The sequence below is a fragment of the Vulpes vulpes genome, chromosome 11 (assembly GCF_048418805.1).
Source record: "Vulpes vulpes isolate BD-2025 chromosome 11, VulVul3, whole genome shotgun sequence".
NCBI classification, from domain to species: domain Eukaryota; kingdom Metazoa; phylum Chordata; class Mammalia; order Carnivora; family Canidae; genus Vulpes; species Vulpes vulpes.
In genome coordinates, this window is record NC_132790.1 from 102,741,755 (window position 1) to 102,765,369 (window position 23,615).

Consider the following 23,615-nt stretch of genomic DNA (forward strand, 5'->3'; position numbering starts at 1 on the left):
GATTGTTAAGAAATATATATCTGTGCCATGTTAAAACTTGAGTAAAAAGTAGTCAGAACATATCTAGATGGAACCCTCAGCCAGAATGATTTTGTTGTTCTTTATTTAGAGAAGAAGAATATCAGGATACTCTCAAATTTAATTTCTGTTGGTTACTCCACATTCCTAAACTTCTCGCAAACCTGCCATATCCTTGAAAGTCGTTATGGATGAAAATAGTGGCCATGAGGTAGTGTGAGACTGAAAATTATCCTACAAAGTGATCATTATACTCAGAATCTGGAAGTTAAAGTTATGGAAAAGAGAACTCCTATTTAAAACTATTTTTCTGGGGGTAGGGCTCTGGCATACAAATTTTAACAAGTTTCCATAGGGGATTTTTGCTGGGTACCACCCACCCTTCTGCCTCCAAGTCCACACTTAAGAGAATTCTTCCTATTTACAGGAATAAAAATTGTCATTTTATTAATTGGGATAAAATCGACATATCTTCTTTTAGTGGAGTCTTAGAAACTGCGTGACTGTTGAAAATTGGGTAATTATTTGAACTCTGTCTGAAGTAGCATATTCATTTTGTGTCTGTGTAACCAGAGAAAATTAACCTTAAAGAGGTTTGAAAAAGGAACAGGTGGCATTGAATTGTAGAAATCTAGGTACATAGGCCAGATTTTTTATAAAGACACAATCACGGAGAATAGAGTAAGGTGCCCTGGAGAGAAAATTTGGAGTGTAAGGACTGTAACCCCTATAGTTTCACTTATATCTGACTACCGTTACTGCATTTCTTTGGCCAATAATTGTAATTTCTCCTGACATCTGGCACATTTCTGAGCCGTCTTTTCCCTTTGTCTCCTTTTCATGTCTCTCACTGTGTCTTCTTCCAGACTATTATCACTTACTCAACCAGGATTTTTCCTCCTTGCTACTTATTTACCTTCCTCCAGTGATTAAAAACCTTACCAGTATTGTTTAATTGAGCAGAAGGCAGACTTCCCACCGTAAGCAACTGTAGATCAACTGAAATAACCAGTTTAAGAAAGAAAAATTTGAGGGGCACCTGGGTGGCTCCTCCGTCAGTTAAGCGCTTACCTTTAGCTCAAGTGTTGATCCCAGGGTCCACGGCCCTGTGTCGTGTGTGGTCCTGCCCGCCCCCCCTCCCCACCGCCTCCCTGCCCAGCAGGGAGTCTGCTTCTCCCTCTGCCCCTCCCCCTGCTTGTGTGCATTCTCTCTCTCTCTCTCAAAATAAATTTTAAAAATTCATGTGTATTTATTGTTCTGCTAAAGTGATACAATTCTTGCATAAATTCACCTTACTTTGTATGGTATGTGTGGTATGTTCCGTGCCCCCCCCCCCCCCCCAGCCCCGCTCCCCTTACAAAGGAGGAAGAAGGAAGCTCACTCTTCTCCTAAGGAACTTTCTAACCCTCTGTCCTGCCAGAAAGCAGGAAAGCCACCATATCGTTTCTCTTGTAGAGCAGCTTGCATTTGCTGCGTTCACCCGTCTCCACCCACCCACTCCCCTGCTGACACCCTGTGATACGACTTTCATTCCTAATGAAACCACTTCCTTCTAGGACACCAGTGATTTCCTAATTGCCAGCCCCGTCCAGTTTACCAAAACGCTTTCATAAGTTTTTATGTTTGTTAGGCATTTTTAAGTTGATTGGAATATTTTCATTCTCTTTGACATTCATGTACCTTTTGTGTACTTTATGGAGTGGTTATTAGTAGAAACTAGTATATTTTTAAAACTGGAAAGTTTGGGATGTTTCTCTCGTCCATGCAGAAAAAGATTACTTCTTTCTGTTTTGTGTTACCCGTGTGTGAGGTCTTTAAGGCCACCTGTTCAGGGTAAAAGCAATTGGATTTTAAATTTTGCCTTTGTGAACTAATATTTTTCATAGTAAGGTGAAATTGACAAAGAAACTAAGGAAGGATTATTTTTACCTTGAGTCTATGTAGGTGAAGTAGACTCTGCTTTGTGTTGTAGCCAGAGAGAGAGACAGAGAGAGAGAGAGAGAGAGAGAGAGAGAGAGAGAGAGAGAGAGACGGCACAAAGACTACAGTAATCCTCTGGGAGAAGCCTCTGTGTTAGAGAAGCAGTTATTTACACACAGAATTTCATGTGACGAGCCTGAGTGGTGTGCTTTCCAGGTTATTGATGAGAAAATCCAGACTCAAAATGGGGCATTTAGAATCAAGCACATTTTTCATGGCCTAAGTCTTATCTTTTAAAGGCAGCATTGAGGATATTGATAAATTGGTGCAAGATTAAAAAGATACTTACTTCTCTGTTATGTTATACGGGTTACTGGTGTTCAGTGTTTTATTAGCAAGTATATTCTTTTTGCCTTAAATTCAATTTTAACTTACTAAAAGTAGGAATAAAAATGAGACCGGTTTTATCATTTTAAAGTAGATTATATTTATGTGTTTTGATACGTGTTTATGTATATATTGTGTTATACAAAAAGGCCAATGTACATATTTTCAGCAAGAAATGAGACTTTTTTCGCCTAGCTAATCATGCTTGCCACTTCCTTACTGAGAGTTTAAGAATGAAGTAACATCTTAAAGTTGGGATTAAATTTTGATTGTTTTGTTTTTTTAAATATATTTTATGTATTCTTTCCATTGCTAAGGTGGAAAAAAAATGAAATCTACTCATTGAAACTAAATCTAATCATAAAACAATCAACTGGCCTGTGAAACACTATGTTAAAAAAAAATTAAGCAAGATATGAATACATTTTTTTTTAAAGGAAAGGTCTTTTTTGGGGGGTGGGGGCGGAGCCGCCCCCCCACCAGCTTGCGCCTCCCCCCCCCCCCCAAAGGAACAGTCTTAAAGGATGAATTGGTGCATGTTAAAACTCATAATCTCTATGAAGTAGGGTTCTCAGGGTAGAGAGGGGAGTAAAAGGCAAAAGAAGTTTTAACTGTTTACTATTTTATACATTTCTAAACTGTTTCTTTTCCCAAATAAGCATAATTCAAAATTGCCTTAGAAATTTCATATTCTTAATTACTGTATTCGTGGAAATGACAAAGCTAATTATGATCAATTTTAAAAGTGACTGAATATTTTCCCAGTAATTTCTTGGTGATAGTGATGCCGTGAGACATTTCATGGGACTAGATAGTAATTGCGCGTCATGAGGTCTTCCCTGGTGGTTGGGATTCACTTTGAATTCTTTTGATTTCTAGTAAATGCCCACTGTGGATCTATATCTGCAAAATGAGTTTAAATCTTTCTTGAGACTGGTAAAATTTTCAGCTCATGCAACCCATGTAAGATAATAGATTTTCCCTGCCTCATTGTTACCTACTACATATGGAAATAGTCCATTTTAATTTCTCTTAAAACAGCTGTTTCATTTCTTCCTTAGTATTGTCCATTGTAGAAACGAGTTGGTGGTTTTTTATTCACTTCAGTTAGATCTGTTTCCTGGTGAAGGAATTCAAGTCCTTCTAACCTCGCCTGTTTAGTCTCCTTGAGGCACCACTTCATTCTCTGAGTCATAGGTACAGACAGACTGCCTGTCTCCACCAAGTACACTACCAGGATTTGAGGCGTTTGTTTTAATCCCTCTTATTAGCATAGAACTAGTACATGTATATATGCATCATGGAAATTAGAAAACATAGATGGCAAATCTTTAAAACAATTGGCACTACCCAGAGAAAACCACTGTAACATTGTATTCTAATAAAAATTTTCTTTTTTTTTTTTTTAACAAAAATTTTAATGTGGTCTTAGGGACATAATTTCTGCACATTTCTGGAACATTTTTCCTGAGGAGATCTTAGGTTAGCTTTCCCTTAACACCACCAATCTTCACTTCTTTGCCATTGCTCATATTTCTGGTCTCTCATTTATCAGAATAAGCTAAATTTCTCCTTTTCTTCATATGGTACTAGTTACTTTAAATAGGTCAGGTATCTCAAAGGCTATATTCTAGCAAAACATACACAGAACGTTCAAAACGTACACTCTGCTTTGAAAGCTAATCCCCACCTGTATCCAGGACCCGGGCACTTCCTGTGTGTGTTTATGCCTGCATTGTGTCTGTCCTTTCTCCAAAGATGCTCACGTCATCCCCATCGTAAGACTGCTCTGCCTTGATCTTGATTCTCTTATCCAGAAAAACCTTCAAACGTTTGCCTGCTACCACCACTTTGAGCCATCCACCCTCATAGCTTTGTAATCTTTTTTTCTCACTTCTGCCAAATTTGTTTTTTCCAAGAGTGCTGACAACCAAGAGAAAGCAGTGGGGCAGGGGAGCATTAAGGAATTGAAAGTATGTATTCCCGTGTAACTGCAGTATTTGGTACTTTGGGATCCAAATCGTGCTTGGAGCTCTACAGCTGTCTCTGACGTTTGTGTACAGTTTTACACTTTATAGAAAATGTTACATATTTCCGCGTTTGCCTTGCAAAGGCATAGGAGGCTGCTTGTAAAGTATTATCCCCATTGTTCAGATGGGGAAATTAATGTTCATTGAGGGAAACGATTTAGCCAGTTACGTAAATATTTTTGGCAAAGCTGGAGCTCACAACATGTGTTAGAGGTAGTATCTTTTTAGGTTTGTTTTAGGATTCTACTCTTTAGTCTTTGGGTTTTTGCTGTGGGTAACCGAGTTCATGTAATTTGGCTTCCTTTTTTATATTATTTTCAGTGTGCTAGTTTTTGAACCTACTCTCCTAATTATTAGGAATCTTGAACGATGAATTTGTCTCCTAAAGACATAATGTAATGGTTTCATTCTTCAAAAAAGATCAATGTACAGATTTATAAATCTGTATTCTTTACTGCTGTTTCAATTTTGTAATTTGCCTTTTCTGTAGAAAATAAGAAATTGTGACAAAATGCAAAGGTGATTTTCTAAATTAATGAATATGTAATACTGACCCTGAAGTTATTTTCATTTCTTTGAGCCTTATCCTGACTTCTGGAACCAGCATCAACAATGATGCCTCTTTACAGGGTTATAGTGAGAAATGACTGAAATTCAGTACAGAATCAGCCTAACAAAACATGAATGCCAGTAGTTCTTCCTGTGATAAGTTTAATAATAATCCTTTGTCCTGCTGCAGCGTCATAGTTAAGAGATATAATTGTATTTCATTTTTGTTTTTCATCTCGCTTAAATCGTAGCTTTATTAAAACCTGCAATTGTTAGTTCCGTATTTTTTTTTCACAAACTTTTGGGTAGATTCATAAATCAGAATTACAGTGTCTGTTCACATATTACTTTTTTACTTTTAAAAATTACATTAATGAGCCGACTGTTTAAGAATCATTCTCATGATTCATTCATCTGTTACGCCTCCTTTTTAAGGCTTCAGTACTGAAGGTCTTTTGACAAACCAATATTTATAACAGTTTGACAGCAGGATGAGGAACAGCGTTTGTCTTTGTAACAGCTTGAAGAAAGACCCTTTCCAGGACCCAGTCATGCAGTTACAATCTTGACCTCTTTCTTATGCTGGGAACATACATACAGCAGCACCTCCCATGTGTTTTCTTGTCCCATTGACTGTCCATTCACTTCCCATCTGTTTTGCAGCCTTAAAGGAACAGAAGGGGCCCTCTTCTTATAAATCTGTCTTCACAGGTGATAAATGATGTCCTGTCTCTTTAAAGGCTGCCTGGGTGGTTTTCCTTTTCTTAAAATGTTTCAACTTTCCTTCTAACAAAATTCAGAGTAAAATGTACTTTTAAGAAAAAGAGGGAAATAGAAAAGAAAAAGGACGATGAGTTATTTTAAAGCTTTCTTAATTGATTTGGACCGAATATTTTATTGGTCATTTGGCTAACGATTTTTTAGTCTTCTCAATTAATAACCTAAATCATATGTTAGAAATTGTTTTGATATTTAGATTTTTCTGTGGAGACAGAAGGAATATATTCATTTGGAAATAGTGTATTTAAGCCCTTTGGTGGGGGAATAAAACAGTGTATCATTAATGAGCTAAAATATAACTTTTAAAGATTTTTTTCACTATAATTTGAGTAGACAGATATAAATAATATGTAACATTTTATGTACTGGATACAGAATAAAACAATTCACAGTAGATGATTATTAATCTTATTTTTTTTACATTTATTTAGTTTTTTTTTAAAGATTTTTAAAATTTATTCATTTATGATGGAGAGAGAGAGAGAAAGGGGCAGAGACACAGGCAGAGGGAGAAGCAGGCTCCCTGCAGGGAGCCCGACGTGGGACTCGATCCTGGGACTCCAGGATTGCGCCCTGGGCCAAAGGCAGGCGTCAAACCGCGGAGCCACCCAGGGATCCCCCCCCCTTTTTTTTACATTTAAAAGACAATCCTGAATACCATAAAAACTTAACCATTTTTTTTTCTCCCATTGCTAAAAAGAAATGCTTTAATATACGTATTTGTATCATTGGATTTTCCAAACATTGAGCAGAAATAAAAATGTTTTCTCCCATGCAGAAATTACTTATAGAAGGTTAATGGAACTAAATTAATGGACGATTAATTGTCCCCTCAATATATTTTTAAGTTACTGATTTTAAAAACATTGCCAGCATAAAAAGACCACTCTTCAAGTATTATGGCATATTATATGAATCAGCTGCCTAGTGGTACACCTTCTATGAACTAGTTTGTTAGGTTGTTCATTAATTCCCTGCCCTATTCCAAAAGATACGAGGCAGCTTTTGCAAAGATCTATCCTTTACAAGATGTAAAAATGCTTGAGTGGAAAGTTGAGTGAAAGGAAAGAAAGTTAAGGCAAGTGGAATGATGTGAAACCTGGGATAAGATTGGTACCCCCTCAAAATACTTGCTCAGGGGTTCTCTCGTTTTGCAAGTAACCTGAAAATTTAGCTCTGAATTTCCTAGACAGCTGATGCAAAATGGAAAACAAAGTCGATGACGTGGTGTTGCTGGTGGCTGACAGACACGCTGTTGCTTAGTGGAAGCATAGGTGTTCCTAGTATATAGTGCCTCAGGGAAATTTCCTCCATCCTCACTGAATTATAGGATAAAGTAAATCAAGTGACTACATATAATCATGAGTTTCACAGGGCTCTTTACTGGGTTTTGGCTCAATGTAGGCTAATAACATAAGCAGTTCTAGGTGAAATCAAAATGATGCAGTCCAGATACGTAGCTGTGTGACTTATCTAAAGATAAACTTACGTAGTAGCTAATGTCTAGTGTCCTCCATACAATCTTCCATAAATATGAATTCTTCTTGCAGCTGAGCCTTTTAATAACAGGTAGCACAAAGTTCAAGGTTTTACACTCATTGACAGTGACAAAAACCTGGAATGGAGCTACTCTATTAATTAAGAGCAGTTCCGTAAGCATTAATAGTTAGCCGAGATGAAATTACGATTGCCATTTACTTATGAAAGTGAAAGACCCAAGTGTAAGGCTGCTCTGTGTTCATTCATACTGAAGTCTTATGGAGAATTAGCTTTACTGTATCATGAAAGTGTTTTAAGTGGTTTTGATTTTATTAGCTAAAAGAGCCTTAAGAAAAGAGAAAGTAGAAGAAAATAAAGTTGTAATTTGTCTCATAGACTTTCTTAAGGCAGCTTTCTAAATCATACTGTTTTGGGGGGGTCTAATTATAGCAAATTTTTAAAATAGTCATCTTTAATGTTTGAATTACGTATTGTTAAGTAGATTACTCAACAGTGAATGAGTATTCATAGGCATCTATTGCATAGCAAGTTCTGTGCTAGGCCAAGTGATATTAAATAACAGACTTTTTTGTACGTAGATAATTCATGCAAGCAATCCCACATTGATTGCTGTGCTGGGGGTGGGGATGGGGGTGGGGACAGTATAAAACTGGTATTTCTAAAATTACGTAGCCCTGTGAGGATAATATTGTCATATGCAGTTGAATTTTTACTAGAGCTTAATATCCAATAAATAAAAAATACTAAGCAAATAAGACAATTAAGTTTAAAAGGATGCAGTTAAAACATATAATCATAATAATATATTTCTATCCTAAGTTTTAAAGCAGTACAGGCTTTGAATGCTTCTGGACAGATTTCCTTACTTTATAGATAAACTAGAGCTGTGACATGACTGTGGTTGTGAAGTTAAAGGCAAAAGCTGGGGCTAGAAACCTGCTTCTCCTGACTGCTGCTGTCACATAGCTTTTAATCCACTATGTCCTCATCTTACCAAAAACCATATAAAATTACTGCTCCCTTGATTATTAAAGGTGTTAGACTAGGGGTTTGTAGCATTTGTTGTCATAAAACACACCTTTCATTATTGTATACTCCTGTGAAGTCTGTGTTTTGGAAGATCTGTCTACAGTGATCTTTTTCATTAGAAACAGAGTTACCGTTATATCTTCTATCAGCCTAAATAATCATTGTTCCTAAGAAAACTCTAAAGTAGATATAGTTCGGGCCAAAGATTTCCATTTGAACTTTTGAGACAATGAAAATGACCCAGACAACTCTATTACCACCTTCGGCAGACCCCTAGAAGTCAGGGACCCCGCCTAGCTTTGAAATTACCATCTCAGTCTCAAATAGCTTTCCAGGACACAGGAAATGATGCCTCCTTTTTCTGTAAGAAGCAGAAGTATTCTGTTTGTCTTCATTAATGAGTGTTTAAAATATTCATGTTCTATTTGTAGGGGGAAAAACTATAGTGCCAAGATTCAGGGAAGTGTCGGATTTAGCTATACGCCTTTGACTATCTCTCTGGTTTTTCCTCTCATCAATGTAAAAGGTGCACAATTTTGACTTGTGCTAAATCTAAATCTTTTTGACTATATCTTTGAGAATCTTAAACCTGGTCTCTTGTTCACCTTTTTTGTTTGTTTTCTTTCCTTGTTTCCCAGTACTCTAGATAATTCCTCTCAATACTGAACTTCTAATGAGCACTTACTGTATAATTGCCTAATAAAAGGCAGGCCTTTTTAGGAGCAACATATATCACATGTTAAAAATTGTTCTTTTAATTTTCAGTCCTTTAGTGATCAGCTTTTTTACAGCAAAATCTCACCTACAGGGTGTCTTCAAACTTGGTACAAAGTATGTATGCAGCATGTTAGAAAACAGTTCTGTTAAGGTACATTTTGATCTTTGGATGTGTGGTTTACTTAAAGTACACTGCCTTAGTAAGTTCGCAGTTCGTGTCTTTGTGCTTTCTCCGAAAACCTCAGAAGTCGTAAAAGATTTATTTCAGTGCATGTGGTAGTGTTTTGTGTGTGGTTCTTTGTTCCTGTTCTAAACTGTTATTAACCACTGAAGTGAACCTTCTCCCAGGTTTGGCCTTTTGGTATTCACAGTGTATTCAAAACCTAATTACAGATTAGTCCAAATTTGAGACTTTTAGAGCAAGTATCAGAAGATTCAAAAAGAAACTGAGAGTAGCAGTATCATTTCATGTGGAGATAAAGGGACCCAAAACATGAATGGGTGTCAAGTCATCTGAAGAAAAGAAAAAAGAGAAGGAACTTCATTCACTGAGATGAACGGTTTATGAGGTGGGGATTATGGGAATATTCATGACTCAATCAAGAAGTACAATGAATTGATGTTTGAAATAGTTCATCTTTTAAGTAAACATTGGATAAATGGAAAGTAGACTCCATATTCACTACATGTAGAATTGCCTATTTCAGAACCGAAATAGCAGTTCAAACAGAAATAGCGGTTTGTTAATCCCTTCCTGAGTTGGCTTAATTTATCAAGTTAATCTAAAATTTTATAACAACTCTCTAGCTATAAATATTAAATGCAAATATTTAATAGAAAAAGGAATTTGTTTTGTAATTAGCCATGCTAATCTGTGCACACATTTCCGTGGGAAATTTATAATAGCAAAATAGTTAAATACAGTAAGATCTTGGGACTTGAGAACACTAATACTGGGACATTAATTTGGAAGGATCAGAAAGTAGAAAGTTTTAGTTGCTCACACTTAACCCTATTTTTATGGATAACTCTATTTTCTATATGTAGTCAGGTGGCATAGTTAGTATATAGGAAGTGCTGAAAACTTAGAATTTAAAATGAGTGAATTCAGATACGAGAAATAATGCTGTTATTTGTAATGTAGCTTCTTTGCAAAGAATGAAATAGTCTACTTTCTAAAGCCCTGTGTGTGTATGTGCGTACACGCACAAGGTCAGCATATTTTAGTCTTAATAAGTGTAATAATTAAATTGAAGTTTCTCTTTCCCCTGGTATTGTATCGTGAGATCTGAGTATTCTCTGTTCAGTGTTGCTTGTGTGGTTCGGGTGACCCAGCAGCTGTCCCTGATCTTCATTGTCAGTGTGTACGCTGCCTCCTGTGCCCAGGCTGGCTCTGGTTCTTAGCTCCTGGCTTCTGCCCTCTTGGTCACTGGCATAACACCCAGGAAGCCTGTCAAGTGATGTTTTCTTTCTCGATAACCTATAGCCTTTATTTTCTGTGCTGTATTTCTGGGAACTTCGCTTACCATTTATCAAGTATCTGTTGAGTGTGTATATTGAGTCTGACGTTGTAGACATTGAAGATGCTGGACTTTCTTTGTTCAGCTTCATACTTTTGTATGGTTTTGCAAGGATCTCTTCAAATAAAATTTGGCAATTTTATTCTGTGGTTTCTTATATTACAAATGTGTATAGATGTAGTCTTCTCAAGAGGTAATATGTGTTGTATGTTTTTTAGTCCTTCCTAGGCTTAGAACTACTTAGGAGAGTACTTGGTAACTATTCCATTCCCAAACTTTTAGCACAACATATCTTATTTCACATTAAAGGTAAAACTTAAAACAAGTACACTTGGAATAATAGCATTTGTTTTGTTACCATTTAGAGTCTATATATGGGAGCAAATTTAATATGTTTCTGAATCAGAAGCATGTCCCAGAGCTAATAACTCTCCAGGCTTCGTGTCCTCGTCTTTGAGAGTGACACTTTCAGGGTCGTATGAGGACCAAACGAAACATGGGATTTTTTTTTTTTTTTTTTTGAAACACGGGATTTAAAATCATCCCAGAGTAGACACTTCATAGACTTAGAATGAAGTAGGTAGGAGGTGACTAAGGAGCTCTTCTCAAAGGTAAGAGGGCATCTGTGTGCCCATATTACTCCCTTGAGTGCACTGTATAAAATGAAGGGGCAAGAAATGAATTTTTAAATTTATAAAGGATACATTTATCAAAATTACCCTTTTTTCTTTTAACATTTACGTCTTCCCTCTCCTCTCCTCCTCTCCCTGCTCCCCCGCCATTACTTCCCAGTGACTTACTTAAGTAAATACCCTTTGTGTCATTCTTGAGGTTTCAGAATACGGTGGCATGGTGTCCTGATATTCTAATTGTAAAATATTTAGTAAAAACAGCTTTTTAAAAGCAAAATTTGGCAATTTTATTCTGTGGTTTTCTTATTAAAGTAATTAGATAAGTCTGTTTGCTTTCATTTGGGAAAAAAATTGCCCGTCTTTAATTTTAGAAGAATTTGAATTTGATTCGGACTCCACAGTTAGACACCTGCATTAGAGTAGCCCTTGGTCTCTTTCAATACAAACAGATCTTGCTCTGAACAGTGTCTCGTGAGTGATGCTACTGTACCGCCCGCTCACAGATTGTCCAGCTATGGATGGAGGTCAGGGACAGGGCAAAGGATGGATGGAGCTGGCCCTGCAGCTGCCTGATTGTACTCAGATCATGGAGCAAATAGAATCAGATTTCCTCTCTTCATACAGTACAGGTTTCCCAAGGAGAAATAGTTCTTAGTGAAATGTTTAAAGGGGTTTCCAAGGCTTTCAAACACCTGTTTAAAATTTCATGCGCTGTGCTATTTAAGCCAGATGATTTTTTTAAATACCCTGTTCATTTCCAAATTTCTGTGAGGCCATATAGAAAACTCCTTTTCTCCTATTCTCCCTCCCCTTTAAAAAAAAAAAAATTTCTCCAGCTGATGAACTGCACTATGTGGAACTCTCTAAAATGCACTGAAGAAAATAGGTGAAGCTATTTCTAAGCAACTAGATGAATTAATTTTAAAAATAAAAATGTGGCCTTATTTTGAGGAAGGATGTAGTTTACGGGTTTGACTGTTCTTTTACAGATAGTACAGAGTAAACTTCCAAGAGATGGGCTGGGATTACTTTTTACCATTTCTCCAGTTTACTTTCGCAATTAAGGAATTATTGCCACCTCTGCGATAACTATTCCCTATTTGCTCAGTAAATAGTTTGATTAAAAAACAGTAGGGTTTTTTTTTAAATATTTTTTTTATTTATTTATGAGAGAGAGAGAGAGAGAGAGAGAGAGGCAGAGACACAGGCAGAGGGAGAAGCAGGCTCCATGCACCGGGAGCCCGATGTGGGATTCGATCCCAGGTCTCCAGGATCGCGCCCTGGGCCAAAGGCAGGCGCTAAACCACTGCGCCACCCAGGGATCCCAGGGTTTGTTTGTTTTTTTTTTTTCTCTATTGATTTTGTGATAGTCTCAGACTAATACCAAGAGGTAGAAGTGTTAAATTACTGGCAAAAAAAAAAAAAAAAAAAAAAATGAAGACACTATGTTCTTGATATGCAGCTTTATAGGCTTTGTTGAGTTCCTGCACTGCTAATAAGAATTCATAAAGAGGATAGTTCTTCCTTTCATTGGCTGTTCATCACAACTGCTGTGTCACTTATAGAAATGTTTATGTCTTCAATTGCAGATTATTTTTAAATATAAAAGATAGAAGTGCTGAGGTGCCTGGGTGGCTCAGTCACTTGAGTGTCTGAAACCTGAAGTTTCAGCTCAGATCATGAGCTGAGGGTCAGGAGATGAGCCCACGTCGGGCTCCATGCTCAGCAGAGTCTGCTTGAGATTCTCTCCTCACTTTGCCTCTCCTCCCACTCAAACGCATGAACAAACAAACAAACAAACAAATAAATAAAATATTACAATGATTTTTCCAGATACAAAGCAGAATGCTTTACAGTTTTGCCTCTAGACCAATAGTTTTGAACCAGTCACTTCACTTTAATTGCTAATTCCCACTAATGTGTAGAATTATGTTAAACAGGCAAAAAATATTTGTTACTGGGCTTACCACAAGCTATATTTTAAAGGAGTTGCATGATTAAATTAGCGATGAAGTAGAATAAATCATGACTTACTTTTTTTTTTTTTTGACATTCAGAGGTTGACGTGTACTGTGACTAGTTTATTTTCCTGTGAAGGAAATCTTTCAGAGAGAAGGTATAGATTTTATTTGGAAGGCTGTAAACATGAAAATATAAAATTCAGATAAAATAATCTAAGTCTTTCCCCAGTACCTGTGGTGTTTTTAAACTTTATTAATTTATAGCTAGAAAAGTACATTTTTTTTGTATGTATTTTTAAAGTGTTTTTCCCTTTTCATGTTTGTTGCAGATATTTCCTACAATTTCTTTTATCTTTTAAATTTAGGACATTTTGACATATAAAGTATACGATTTAATGTGGTCATACTGGTAATCTTATCCTTTATAACTTTTCCCATTTATCCTAGAAAGTCTCTTTCCAGTCTAAGGCCTATTAAATGCTCACCTGTATTCTCTTTTAATTTTTAAAAATAGTTCCATTATTTTACTTTATATTTTCTTCTGTTCCAGATATTGCTGAGTCCTTGGTTGGACTCCAGAGAATCAGAGAACTCCTTAAAATTCTATTAGCAGTTACATATGTTTTTATACATACATTTCTCTACGTAGATTCCATAACTCTTAAAACATTCTCAGAAGAGTCTGTCACCAACCCCATAGTCCTTCCCTTTCCAAAAAATTGTTAAGAGCTACTACTACAATCCATTTGAACCTTTTTTGGATATCAGATGGTGTGTGGTGCTAAAGTAATTTTTTCCCCTTTTCCCAAATAGAGTATCCCAGACCATTTATTGAATAATTATCTTCTAAGATTTGTATTGTCTTTGAGAAAGAAATTCACTTTTAACTAATTTGTTATCTTTTTTACTCCACAGAGAAAGTTAGAGAAATTCAAGAAAAACTTGATGCTTTTATTGAAGCTCTTCATCAGGAAAAATAAATGGTAATAAGTCAAAGTCCTCTTCCTGCATTGGTACTGACTAGATGCAAAATTTATATTTTTTAACTTATTATTATAGTTTATCATTGTATTTGACTATATCCTGCTTATTCTTTAATAGCAATTTTAATGTAATTAAATCATTTTAATGGCAGGAATCTCTGAAACTAATTCTACATTTTATATGTGTAATGTTCCTTTTCAATACTTGATTGCCTCTGGCTGAACTAAAAATATTCTCTAGAACTCATTTTGGACAGAACAAAGGTAAACAAAGCTAAGCTGTTTCATAATACGCATGTGGCTCGTCAGTTTTCTGCATGTAAAGAATTGAACTGTAGCTCTCATTATTTTATTCCTCATTGTTCACGTTCAGTGGATAATTACGTGTGTGTTAAATTGCAAAGCATTTATTTGGCTTGATTAATAAACCTAACAGTTGTTCTTAATCTTATTCTCTTATATTTAAAAACATTTCTCCCATTTAAAATTACTCAGATAGCCTTAGAATGTGGTACTCTTCTGAATGCGTGGACTCTTAGTGTAGTTCTCTAGTCTGGCGTTGGAAGCATGTTCCAAGTTAAGTATTACATATTTAAAGACTTGCCTTAGTAGCATAGTAACCTCATAATTATTGCTAAAGAATTCTAATTAGTAAGTCTTTTGCTTTTTATTGAAGAAGTTGAGAAAGGGAAAATGCTATAATTAAGACATTATTGTGTATTTAAAATATTTAATTCATCACTTTATCTGTGAGCCTCACCCTGTAGGCAGCCTGCAGCCTGCTCCATAGGCAGAACTGGAAGGAGGAGAAGATTCCCCTCCCCAGCTGCATTCATGTCAAAGGAGGCTCTTTACCCAAATTATGGGTCTTCCTCCACTGGAGGACAGTATATTTGAGAAAGCAAGCTCGAAAAGGAAGCACAGCTCAGACCCTTAGCCCTCAGAACAGCTTACTAAGGATGAAGGAGAGAGGAAGGAGTTAGAAAGCTTTCCAGTACTGCTTTGTCGCTTTGTTTCCTCTCCGGAAGCGAAGTACACCTGCTACTGTGGACGGATGCAGAACGTATCTAGAGACTAAATATCGATCATCTCTAACACAGCCCCAAACTAATTCATTGCTGTTCAGTGCCTGTGTTCATAAATGCTTTACACAACTTCGTGTATGAAAATTTTCTGTTAAAGCCATAAGGTTGTTATGATATCTTCCTCGTTGTCATAATTATTATCAATAATTAATGTGAGAAATAAACATTTTGAGAGCCTTTTTGATTTGGAAATTCTCCTCTTCAGTACCAAAGTTCTCTTGATAATTTTGTTTATAAGTGTGGTTCGGGACAGGTGGGGGTAGGGGGACATTCATGTAAATCACAGAAACCCATTAAAGATGTAAGCTGCCTTTCTGTCTTTAATAAAATGAGGAAGCCTAAAGCGAGCCAGTGTTTTACACACAGTGGCCAGTGTCACTTCCCTAGCTGGTCATTGTGACATCTTAGTGTTATCGTCGCTCCTGGGAACATGCCTTTTCCTGCCAGACTGTGTGTCTCAGGTTGAGGCCAGGGCAGGCCCCAGAGCTGAGTTGTGATGATTAATCGTCTATGGGGAAACCATCCCAACTTTGTTCCTTACATGTCTTTAGATTCTACAGCCCTTCCCAACCCTTGGGATGTATAACCCTGGGAACTGTTAGAATTATCTGTGTGTTGTTGGACACATGATCTGTTTTATACCTTGCGGATCCATTGAAAAGAATAAATGTGGCAAACTAGTAGTCGCCTTGCTTCATGCTGACCATTTTATAAAAGGTACCAGGCACTTTAAGGGTAGTTTCTTAGAAATAGTTTTAACATGTGTGGAGTTCCTCAGCCTGAGAGTTACACGTAATTCATCCCGATAACTGCTGATGATTATATACCCAGCACAGCCATATACAGATTCCTTCTGCTGGTTGATTTTCATGTTTTTAAATTTTTTCCATAAAAAAATGAATTACGGTATTTTTTGGTTCATACATCATGTTAGTAATATCATTCTTTTGTTATAGTAGGTGATACTTTGAATTTAATAAGACTAGCAGGCAGTTAAGCTTCAGTATTTTTAGGATCATGCAGTAATAAAATTTAGAAAGCTTGCATATGTCTCCTCATGCCTTAATTTATCAAATGTGTTTATTTTTACAGAATCCTACTCATAATATATCACCTCAGCATACATGTGAAGAAAGAAAACTCCAAAGTCTCTTGTCCTGCCTTTTTTCCTTCTATTTCACCTTTCTAAACATAAAATAAAGTCATGGGATAAAAATAATTTATGCGTGTTCGAGGCACTTTAACCATCAGTTGCCTTTCGAATGCAAGAACAGTGGGAATGGCATTAAAATCCTATTTTACTGTGTTGAAGTGACAAATTGAGATAATACAAGTGGTGTGGCCGTTAGGGTCAGTCCTTGAAGATAAGAAGCTTGCTCTCCTGCTTGTCTCATTTGTGGTGGCACTCGTTCAACTAATTCATGAGGGGATGTTCCTCAGTGTCCGTTTTTTTCCGGGGAGAAAATGCCAGGTGTTGTGAAAAGCTATCAGTTGTATATAAGATGATGGTAACCCGCGGAGTTGTTGTCTGTATCTGTAACGTTCTATGTGCAGAAGCTGATGATGAAAATTCAGTGCACATTTATCATGTGAAAAGAGGACTAGCTAAGAGCAGAGCACCTCAAATAAGTTAATTTGGACCATCACAGCTCCATGTCCGGTGAAAGAGGTCCCGCCTCCAGTGACAGCTGAGAGCGCTCGCTGCCTTCCAGGTGAAGTCAGCAGCGCTTCCTGGTTCGCTTCCGTTGGCCCTGTTGTCCTTTCTGCACCCATTTCAGATTCACTCATTTTGAATGTTGTATAGGCAAGCCGGGTTTTCTGTAACTCGTGGGGTTTTTTGAGCCTGTTGACAGAGCTACTGGATTGTGACACAGGATAAGGAAGACAAAGAATCATCAGCTGACTGAGTTCATTTAGACGGTGGTCAAGCATTTCAGGTGGGCATCGGGAAAAGCGAGAACGAGACTACTTTCTGTTACAAGACTCTTTTAAATAGAACTTATTTCAGCAGAATAATGTTGACCACCTCCCTCTTGGCTGAAGGTGTAAAAAAGAAAAGCCTAAGATTTGGTTCATTGCTATTCAGTTACAGTCCCTTCACAGTGTTTTCTTGTGTTTCATACAAATAACTCTTTTTTTAATTGGCTAAGGGACTTTAAAGCACAGAAATATGCCATTTTTGACTTAGATGGTCTTTCTCGTCTCTGCTGTTTGTTGCCATTTCATTAAGCCTTTATTATTCTAATAAAAAGGCCCATTGTGTGACAGTTTTTATTTTATAGTTAATTTTACAGCTTTTTTAGAATTATGGTGGGTAACAGTTCCCTTGCCACCCCACTTTTTTTTTTTTTTAATTTAGCATCAATATATTCTTCACTGTGATTCCTTTCAAGGTCTGATGACAATATGCAAAGTTGGAGGGATATCACAAAGTTATTTCATGAATTCAGAATCTGGTGAATATTTGTTTTATACTGTCTGAGAAGAAAGGTAGATCGAGCTGCACACGGCTGTCAGCAGCCCACATCGTTCTGTGGCCAATAAGTAGCCAAAGACATTTCACGTCTTTCAGCCCTAGGGCTGGTGGGTGAACAGAAGGGGAGCAGAGCCGCCCAGCGTCCTGTGCCGAATTTGGAGATGACCTCACTGGTTAACTCCTCTAACCAGTGCTGCTTGGTGGCGACTACCCCTCACGGAAGCAGGCACCATGCAATTATTAATATTTTTATAGTTGTAAAACACAACGACTTACAACTATAAATCTATTTCTAAAGAAATAGGACCATGTTTATTTGTGCTGTGGATAGGAAAAATACCCTCAGCTGTATGTCTGTAGATGTTTCCCAAGCAAAAGGCTGATGTTAAGTGAGTACTTTTTTCACATCTCTTTGTACAAATCTAAGAAACGGGGATGGGAGGGTCTTCATTTCGAGGTCAGTGTTTGTAATTTAAACGTACAAATAGATGATAAAAGTTAATGTGATTAAAAATCCCACGTAAGAGTCCAGACACCACCTCCTCCCCTGCAGTAATAGGACTTCTATCATGGACTACATATTTTTTTCTCCTTTTTAGCTGATCTCATTCTAAGCATGCTTTTTTATTTTTTTCCTTGAATGTTAGGTTGATAACATGTTATTAAAAGAAAAAAATAAAATTCAGATTCTCAACGGTAAACCCGGTGTGTTGTGTCTATAGTTCAAGAATTACAAATGATTCAAATTTAAACAAATCACTTCAACATACAGGAGTCAGGTACTAACTCGAGCAGGAATCCTTTGTTTCTCGTGGCAGAATTTGCCAAGAACAGAGCGAGGAGAGCTCCGTGTGGAAGACGAACAGCCACACACAGAGTAGGAGCGTCCGAGCTCAGTACTGGCGGGCAATGCACAGTAGCAGCAGGCCGCCCTGCTGCTTCACGGGCCCGCAGAGCCCCAGCTGCAGGTGAGCCGTCCCGTCCGCCTTTCCTGGTGGCTTCGTCGTCTCCTCTTTGTGTTCCCTCCGTTTTTCAGACTTTACTCCAGTGGGCCCCTTCCCACCAGCGGCGTGGCCTCCAAATGCAGAGGAGGTGTGTAAAACCGAGTAGGGAACATTGCAGCGTGGTGCTTCCTCACCGTATAATTTGGGAAATTCACCCGTGATAAAGGTTCAGAGCATAGGCTTAAGAGGTGAATTCCTTAACTACTTAATAATTGTATATTTCGGATGTATTTATCTGCAGAAAGAAATACGGTATTTTAGTTTTCCTGTAAGAGGGATCAAAATAATGCTTCTCCACGCTGGTGTTTGCCGTAGTTTCAGGTACTTCAGGAGTACAGAGACGCGCTTACAAATACACTTACTTTTGAATGATCGTGGCTATGTGTTTAAAGACCTAAAATTCAACCTTGTGTTTACTTGTGCACTGTGAATGAACTTTGTATTATTTCTTGAAACCTTCACACTCCGCATAGACGTCACTGCAATTTATATTTTGCCTGTGCTTAATTAAGGCCATTTGTGTAGATGAGTAATTAAAGATATTTAAATCACGTCCCGATTCTACATTGGAGAGCATCTTTGAACTTCTCTTTGTATTAATGAGGGGGTGAGAGAGAGAGGAGAGACCTGTGCGCACAGGGATCTCACGGTGCGACCAAATCCGTGGTCTCAGGCCGCCTAATGTGGCTCTTCTGGGTCCTTACACTTCACATGCTTCACATCTCACACTTGTAATCCATGGTCAGACAATGCTGTCTTTTTTCGTGTCTTGATACTTGTCAAAACATTTTGCTATTTTCTTTGATAAAATATATTAAAAATGTCTTTTAATTGGATTTTGCTGCCACGGCCGTCATTTTCATTGATGATGCTAGCACGTTCATCCGTACGGGAGGCCTACTGCAAAGTCATACCTGAGTCTCAGAATGGGAAGGACCCTTGAGGATCCCTTACTTTCATCTACCACTTAATTGTGAACTCCCTTTTCTCATTGTTTTCCCCCAGAACTTTGCGTCTAAATGATACTTACTGTCTGTTCATCGTTCGATGTGTAAAATAAGGCAGCAGCGCATAGGTGTGCTGTGCCTTCTCCAGGACTGCTGTGGTTGGCTGAAGTCAAAACTAGGGAAAGGTTCAAAGTCGTGATTGCTTCACTAGGTGGCACCTCGTAGCTGGATGTACTTTATTTCGGGTGAGTAAATGTCAAGAGACAGTCTTTGAATTCCTTTGGAAGGTTTTTGGGGAAGAATGTTTCATTCTCATCAGCCTGAGACACACTTGACACAGTTAACAGGCCAGTCACAGTGTGAGGCTCAAATAGTAGTTTTACTTTAATTTTTTATCCTTTGTACACTTCAAGGTCAAAATCTTCCTGTAATGGGGCTCCTGGGTGGCTCAGCGGTTGAGCGTCCGCCTCCGGCTCAGGGCTGTGACCCCGGGGTCCCGGGATCAAGTCCCACATGAATAAATAAATAAAACATGAGTAAATAAATAAAATCCTTTAAAAAAAACTTCATGTATCCAAAAAGTTTGAAGAATGTACTTTCTATCGATTCAATAGTGATTTGTTTCCTTCTCACACTTCCAATTGAAGTATTAAAATCTTTTTAAAAATTACTCATTCTTTATTTTTTAATTTGAATATAGTTGACACGTAATATTAAATTAGCTTCAGACATATGAAAAATTCACAGATGTATTGTTTAATTGTCTTCCAATTTTTTTTTAAAAATTTTTTAAAAGATTTTATTTATTTATTTATTATTTATTATTTATTTATTTTATTTATTTATTTATTATTTATTCATGAGACACACAGAGAGAGGCAGAGACCAGGCAGAGGGAGAAGCAGGCCCCATGCAGGGAGCGCAATGCAGGACTCGATCTCGGGACTCCAGGACCATGCCCTGGGCCGAAGGCGGCGCTAAACCGCTGAGCCACCCGGGCTGCCCTATTCCAAAATGTTTTAAAATAAACACACCCAGTTTGTAAGAAGTAAAACGGTCACATTGTGCACGTACTAAGCTAAGCTGATGGATGTAGAAAATTTAAGAGCTAAGGTGAGCACCGCAGAAACTGTCAAAGATGAAACAGTCTCAGGACAGTTTAAACGTGAGTGACCTTTACGCTCAAAGGACAGTTCCCTAAAGTAAGGGCAAGAGAAAAGTACATCGTCAGGTCAGAGAAGTACCCTGAGATGCTAGAGTTGAGTCTGCAGCTTGAACACGCGCGTGTACGATCACTGCAGACGAGCCTGCTCGCGTCCAGCTCGTGTGTCCGGCCGCTGGGTAGGGAGTCCCTCCACCGTCTTCACAGCCGTGCGCTTCCGTTCTTCCTTCGTGGGCCAGAGTTCTTGGTCGCCTCGAACTGATGAATCCAGGTGTTGGCCTGGTTCCTATCCTGCTGTCTGAGAAAATGTAAAAAACTCATTTTTTAGAGACCCACAGGCCCCGAGCCCCAGTGAGGGCCCGGCCACCGCCTCCGGCCTCCGGCCTCCCGCCTCCCGTCACGGCGGCCTGAAGCGGAAGGCCCTTGCCGTCCCGGGTCAGCAGCGGCCCGCAGGGGAGGGCTTCACCCTGGCGGCCCGGGCCTGGCACCGACCGGAGGCTGGTGAGGCCCGAGCTGCCGCGCACGAACCCCGCGGCCGCGCCCCAGGTTTTCTGATCAGGCCAAGGCCTCGGGGGGCAGCAGTGCCCGGGCTGGCCTGACCCCCCGCCCCGGTTCCCTCCCTTGTCCTCGGCTTTCACGAGGACCGCGTGATGTGCCCACTGGAACAAAGTCCGCTTTTCTGCAAAAGGTACTTCGCAGGAGTAGAACCTCGACCGCGTCCTACCGTCGGAGGCCGCCCAGTAAGGATGGCCTGGAGGTCCGGGGCCAGCAGAGGCCTGCGCCGCGGCCCTACCCCCGCCGCCCTCCGTCTGTGCCGCCCCTGTCGGTCCCGCGGCCCTACACCTGCCGCCAGTCTGTGCTGCGGCCCTACACCTGCCACACACACACACCCCGTCTGTCCTGCAGCCCAGGCCGCAGCCCGCTCCCGCGCTCCAGCCCCCAGGGGGGCGCACATTCCTTCACTGCTCCCCAGAGGAGTCCCCAGCCTCTCGCCTCCAGATGCCCCGTGGGGGTGGCCACGCGCCCTTAGCACAGCGAGTGCTCCCCGTTTCCCTGCCAAGAACCGCCTTTGTCTGCAGGGCCCGGGTGGGCAGGACCCGCACCCGCCGCAGCCCGGCTGTGCCTCGGTGGCAGCTTGCACCCCGCTAGGCCGGGGGGACGAGGGGACGCTCTCCCCAGGGCCCGTCCAAGGGCTTCGCAGGCCGAGCTCATAGCGGTCGCCGGCCCCGGCGCCCTGGGACCCTCCAGAAGCCTCCGAAGCCCTTTTGGGATCCGTCTTGCCGAAGGTTGAGCTCCTGGAATTGGGGCGGTTAAGTCTTGAAGTTAGGAAAACCTGAATCCAGCACGGAGGCACCAGCATGACTGGTGGTTTGCGCTCCCTGCCACAGGCAGCGTTACTGCCATGTCGTCGGTGGGGCAATTGGCCCGGAAGTCACGGCACTTGCCCAAGGTCACCTGCCCAAGGTCCCCCTAGTGGGTAGCGGAGTCTAAGTCGGAAAGCAAGTCTGGTTACGAACCTGTGTGCGGTTTGCAGGACCCGCCGTCTGTCGCGAGTCCCGAGAGGACGGAGCTCGCTTGCGAGGCGACGAGCTGAGAGGCTGCGGTACCCCCGGGCACGGGCCTCCACGACGGTCCCTGCGGCCCAGGACGAGCTGCAGCCCCAAGGCCCCCAGCGGCTGGAGCAGACATGAGGACTCCGTGGGTTTCCTCAGCTCGTTACTCGTTAATTTTCCCACCCAACCCAGGGGAGTCTCGAAAAGGTTTGGGTTAGGCCAACCGCTCGGATCCACAAGTGTGTCTACCCCCGTTCTTAAGAGCTTCATCGAATATTTCCCCAAATTTTGACTCCCTTTTTGTTTCTAATAAACTTAGGCTCTTGGCAGAAGCGTCTGCAGTCCGGACTCGCTTTGCAGAACATCGTACAGTTTGTTTAACTTTCTTGCCTCCCTAGTTTCCCAGCACGTCGAGCGTGGAATCGTGTTCCCTTGGGCCCCCCTCCCGAGCCAGTCGACCGCCCGCCCCCCTGCCGCCTCGGAGGGTTTCGCACGCCCAGCCGCGGCCCCGGGAACTCCGGGCGCGCTCTCGGCCTTGCCGGTTGTACTCGTGTGGCCGAAGCGGGACCGTGAGGCGCCGGGCACCCCGCCGGGCACCCCGGGTGCAGCTGGCCGCCCGGGTGCCCTGCCACGGGCTGGGCCTTTGCTGTGCAGACACCGCCCGCCCGTTGGCCACAAACCTGCAAGCTGTGTACAATGGGCCGTTCTGGTTCGTGTGAAGATCGACATCCCTCTGCTCGGCGACAGGAGCCACAATGCCATTAGCATTTGCAAAGAGCGGTCCTGGCCGCTGGCTGCTCGGTTTGCTCCTCTATTGTGCGGGCGCCACCGAGACGCGGGCGCTGGCCAAGGCCGGTCAGATCTGCTCCTCGCCCGTCCGTCCGCGGGCTCCGAGGTAGGTAAATGAATTCCGGGCCCTGGTGGGCGGGGATCCCTCCCTGACCTCATCCCTGTACCATTTGTTTGCGGGCTTGTCGGGGAGAGGAGGACATTTGGGGATCCTTTGTGTTGGATGGTTCCGGGCAGGTTGGGGAGTTCATGGTGACTTTGTCCGACGCCGGCGGAGCGGAAAGCCCCGGCGGGCCGGGCGTGGCTCGCTGCCCCGGCCTCCTCGACGCGCTCGATGGGAGCGTGGCCGGGGGAAGTTTCCAGAGCAGATGCGAAGGTGGCACATGCACGTTTCCCGTCTGGCCGTGGAAGCGAGCTCTTCCCGCGTCTATCCGAGCAGTGGCTCTGTGGCGAGCGTGGCCCTTGTTCTTACCTGTACCATCGAATCATGAGCAGCACAGTCGTTCACGCCCGTCGCTGGGTCACCTGTGCAACCGGCGGCGACACTCAGGGGCCCGTCCAAGCCGGCGCCCG

The 23,615-nt window shown here is 40.9% G+C and overlaps 1 protein-coding gene across 5 annotated transcripts in view; it reads left to right on the plus strand.

Moving 5' to 3' along the window:
• The window catches only part of OPA1 (OPA1 mitochondrial dynamin like GTPase), an 85,737-nt gene extending 67,449 nt beyond the window's left edge, over positions 1 to 18,288 (plus strand). For 4 of the 5 annotated variants that reach the window (XM_072727255.1, XM_072727254.1, XM_072727253.1 and 1 more), the window contains 2 exons: positions 13,959 to 14,026; positions 16,204 to 18,288. In XM_072727255.1, coding sequence (XP_072583356.1) covers positions 13,959 to 14,023 — 65 coding nt within the window. In that variant the 3' untranslated portion in view covers positions 14,024 to 14,026; positions 16,204 to 18,288. Of the gene's footprint in view, positions 1 to 13,958; positions 15,291 to 16,203 lie in introns of those variants that run through there. The other variant, XM_072727256.1, reaches the window with a different exon arrangement.
• The last annotated feature ends 5,327 nt before the right edge of the window (positions 18,289 to 23,615 follow it).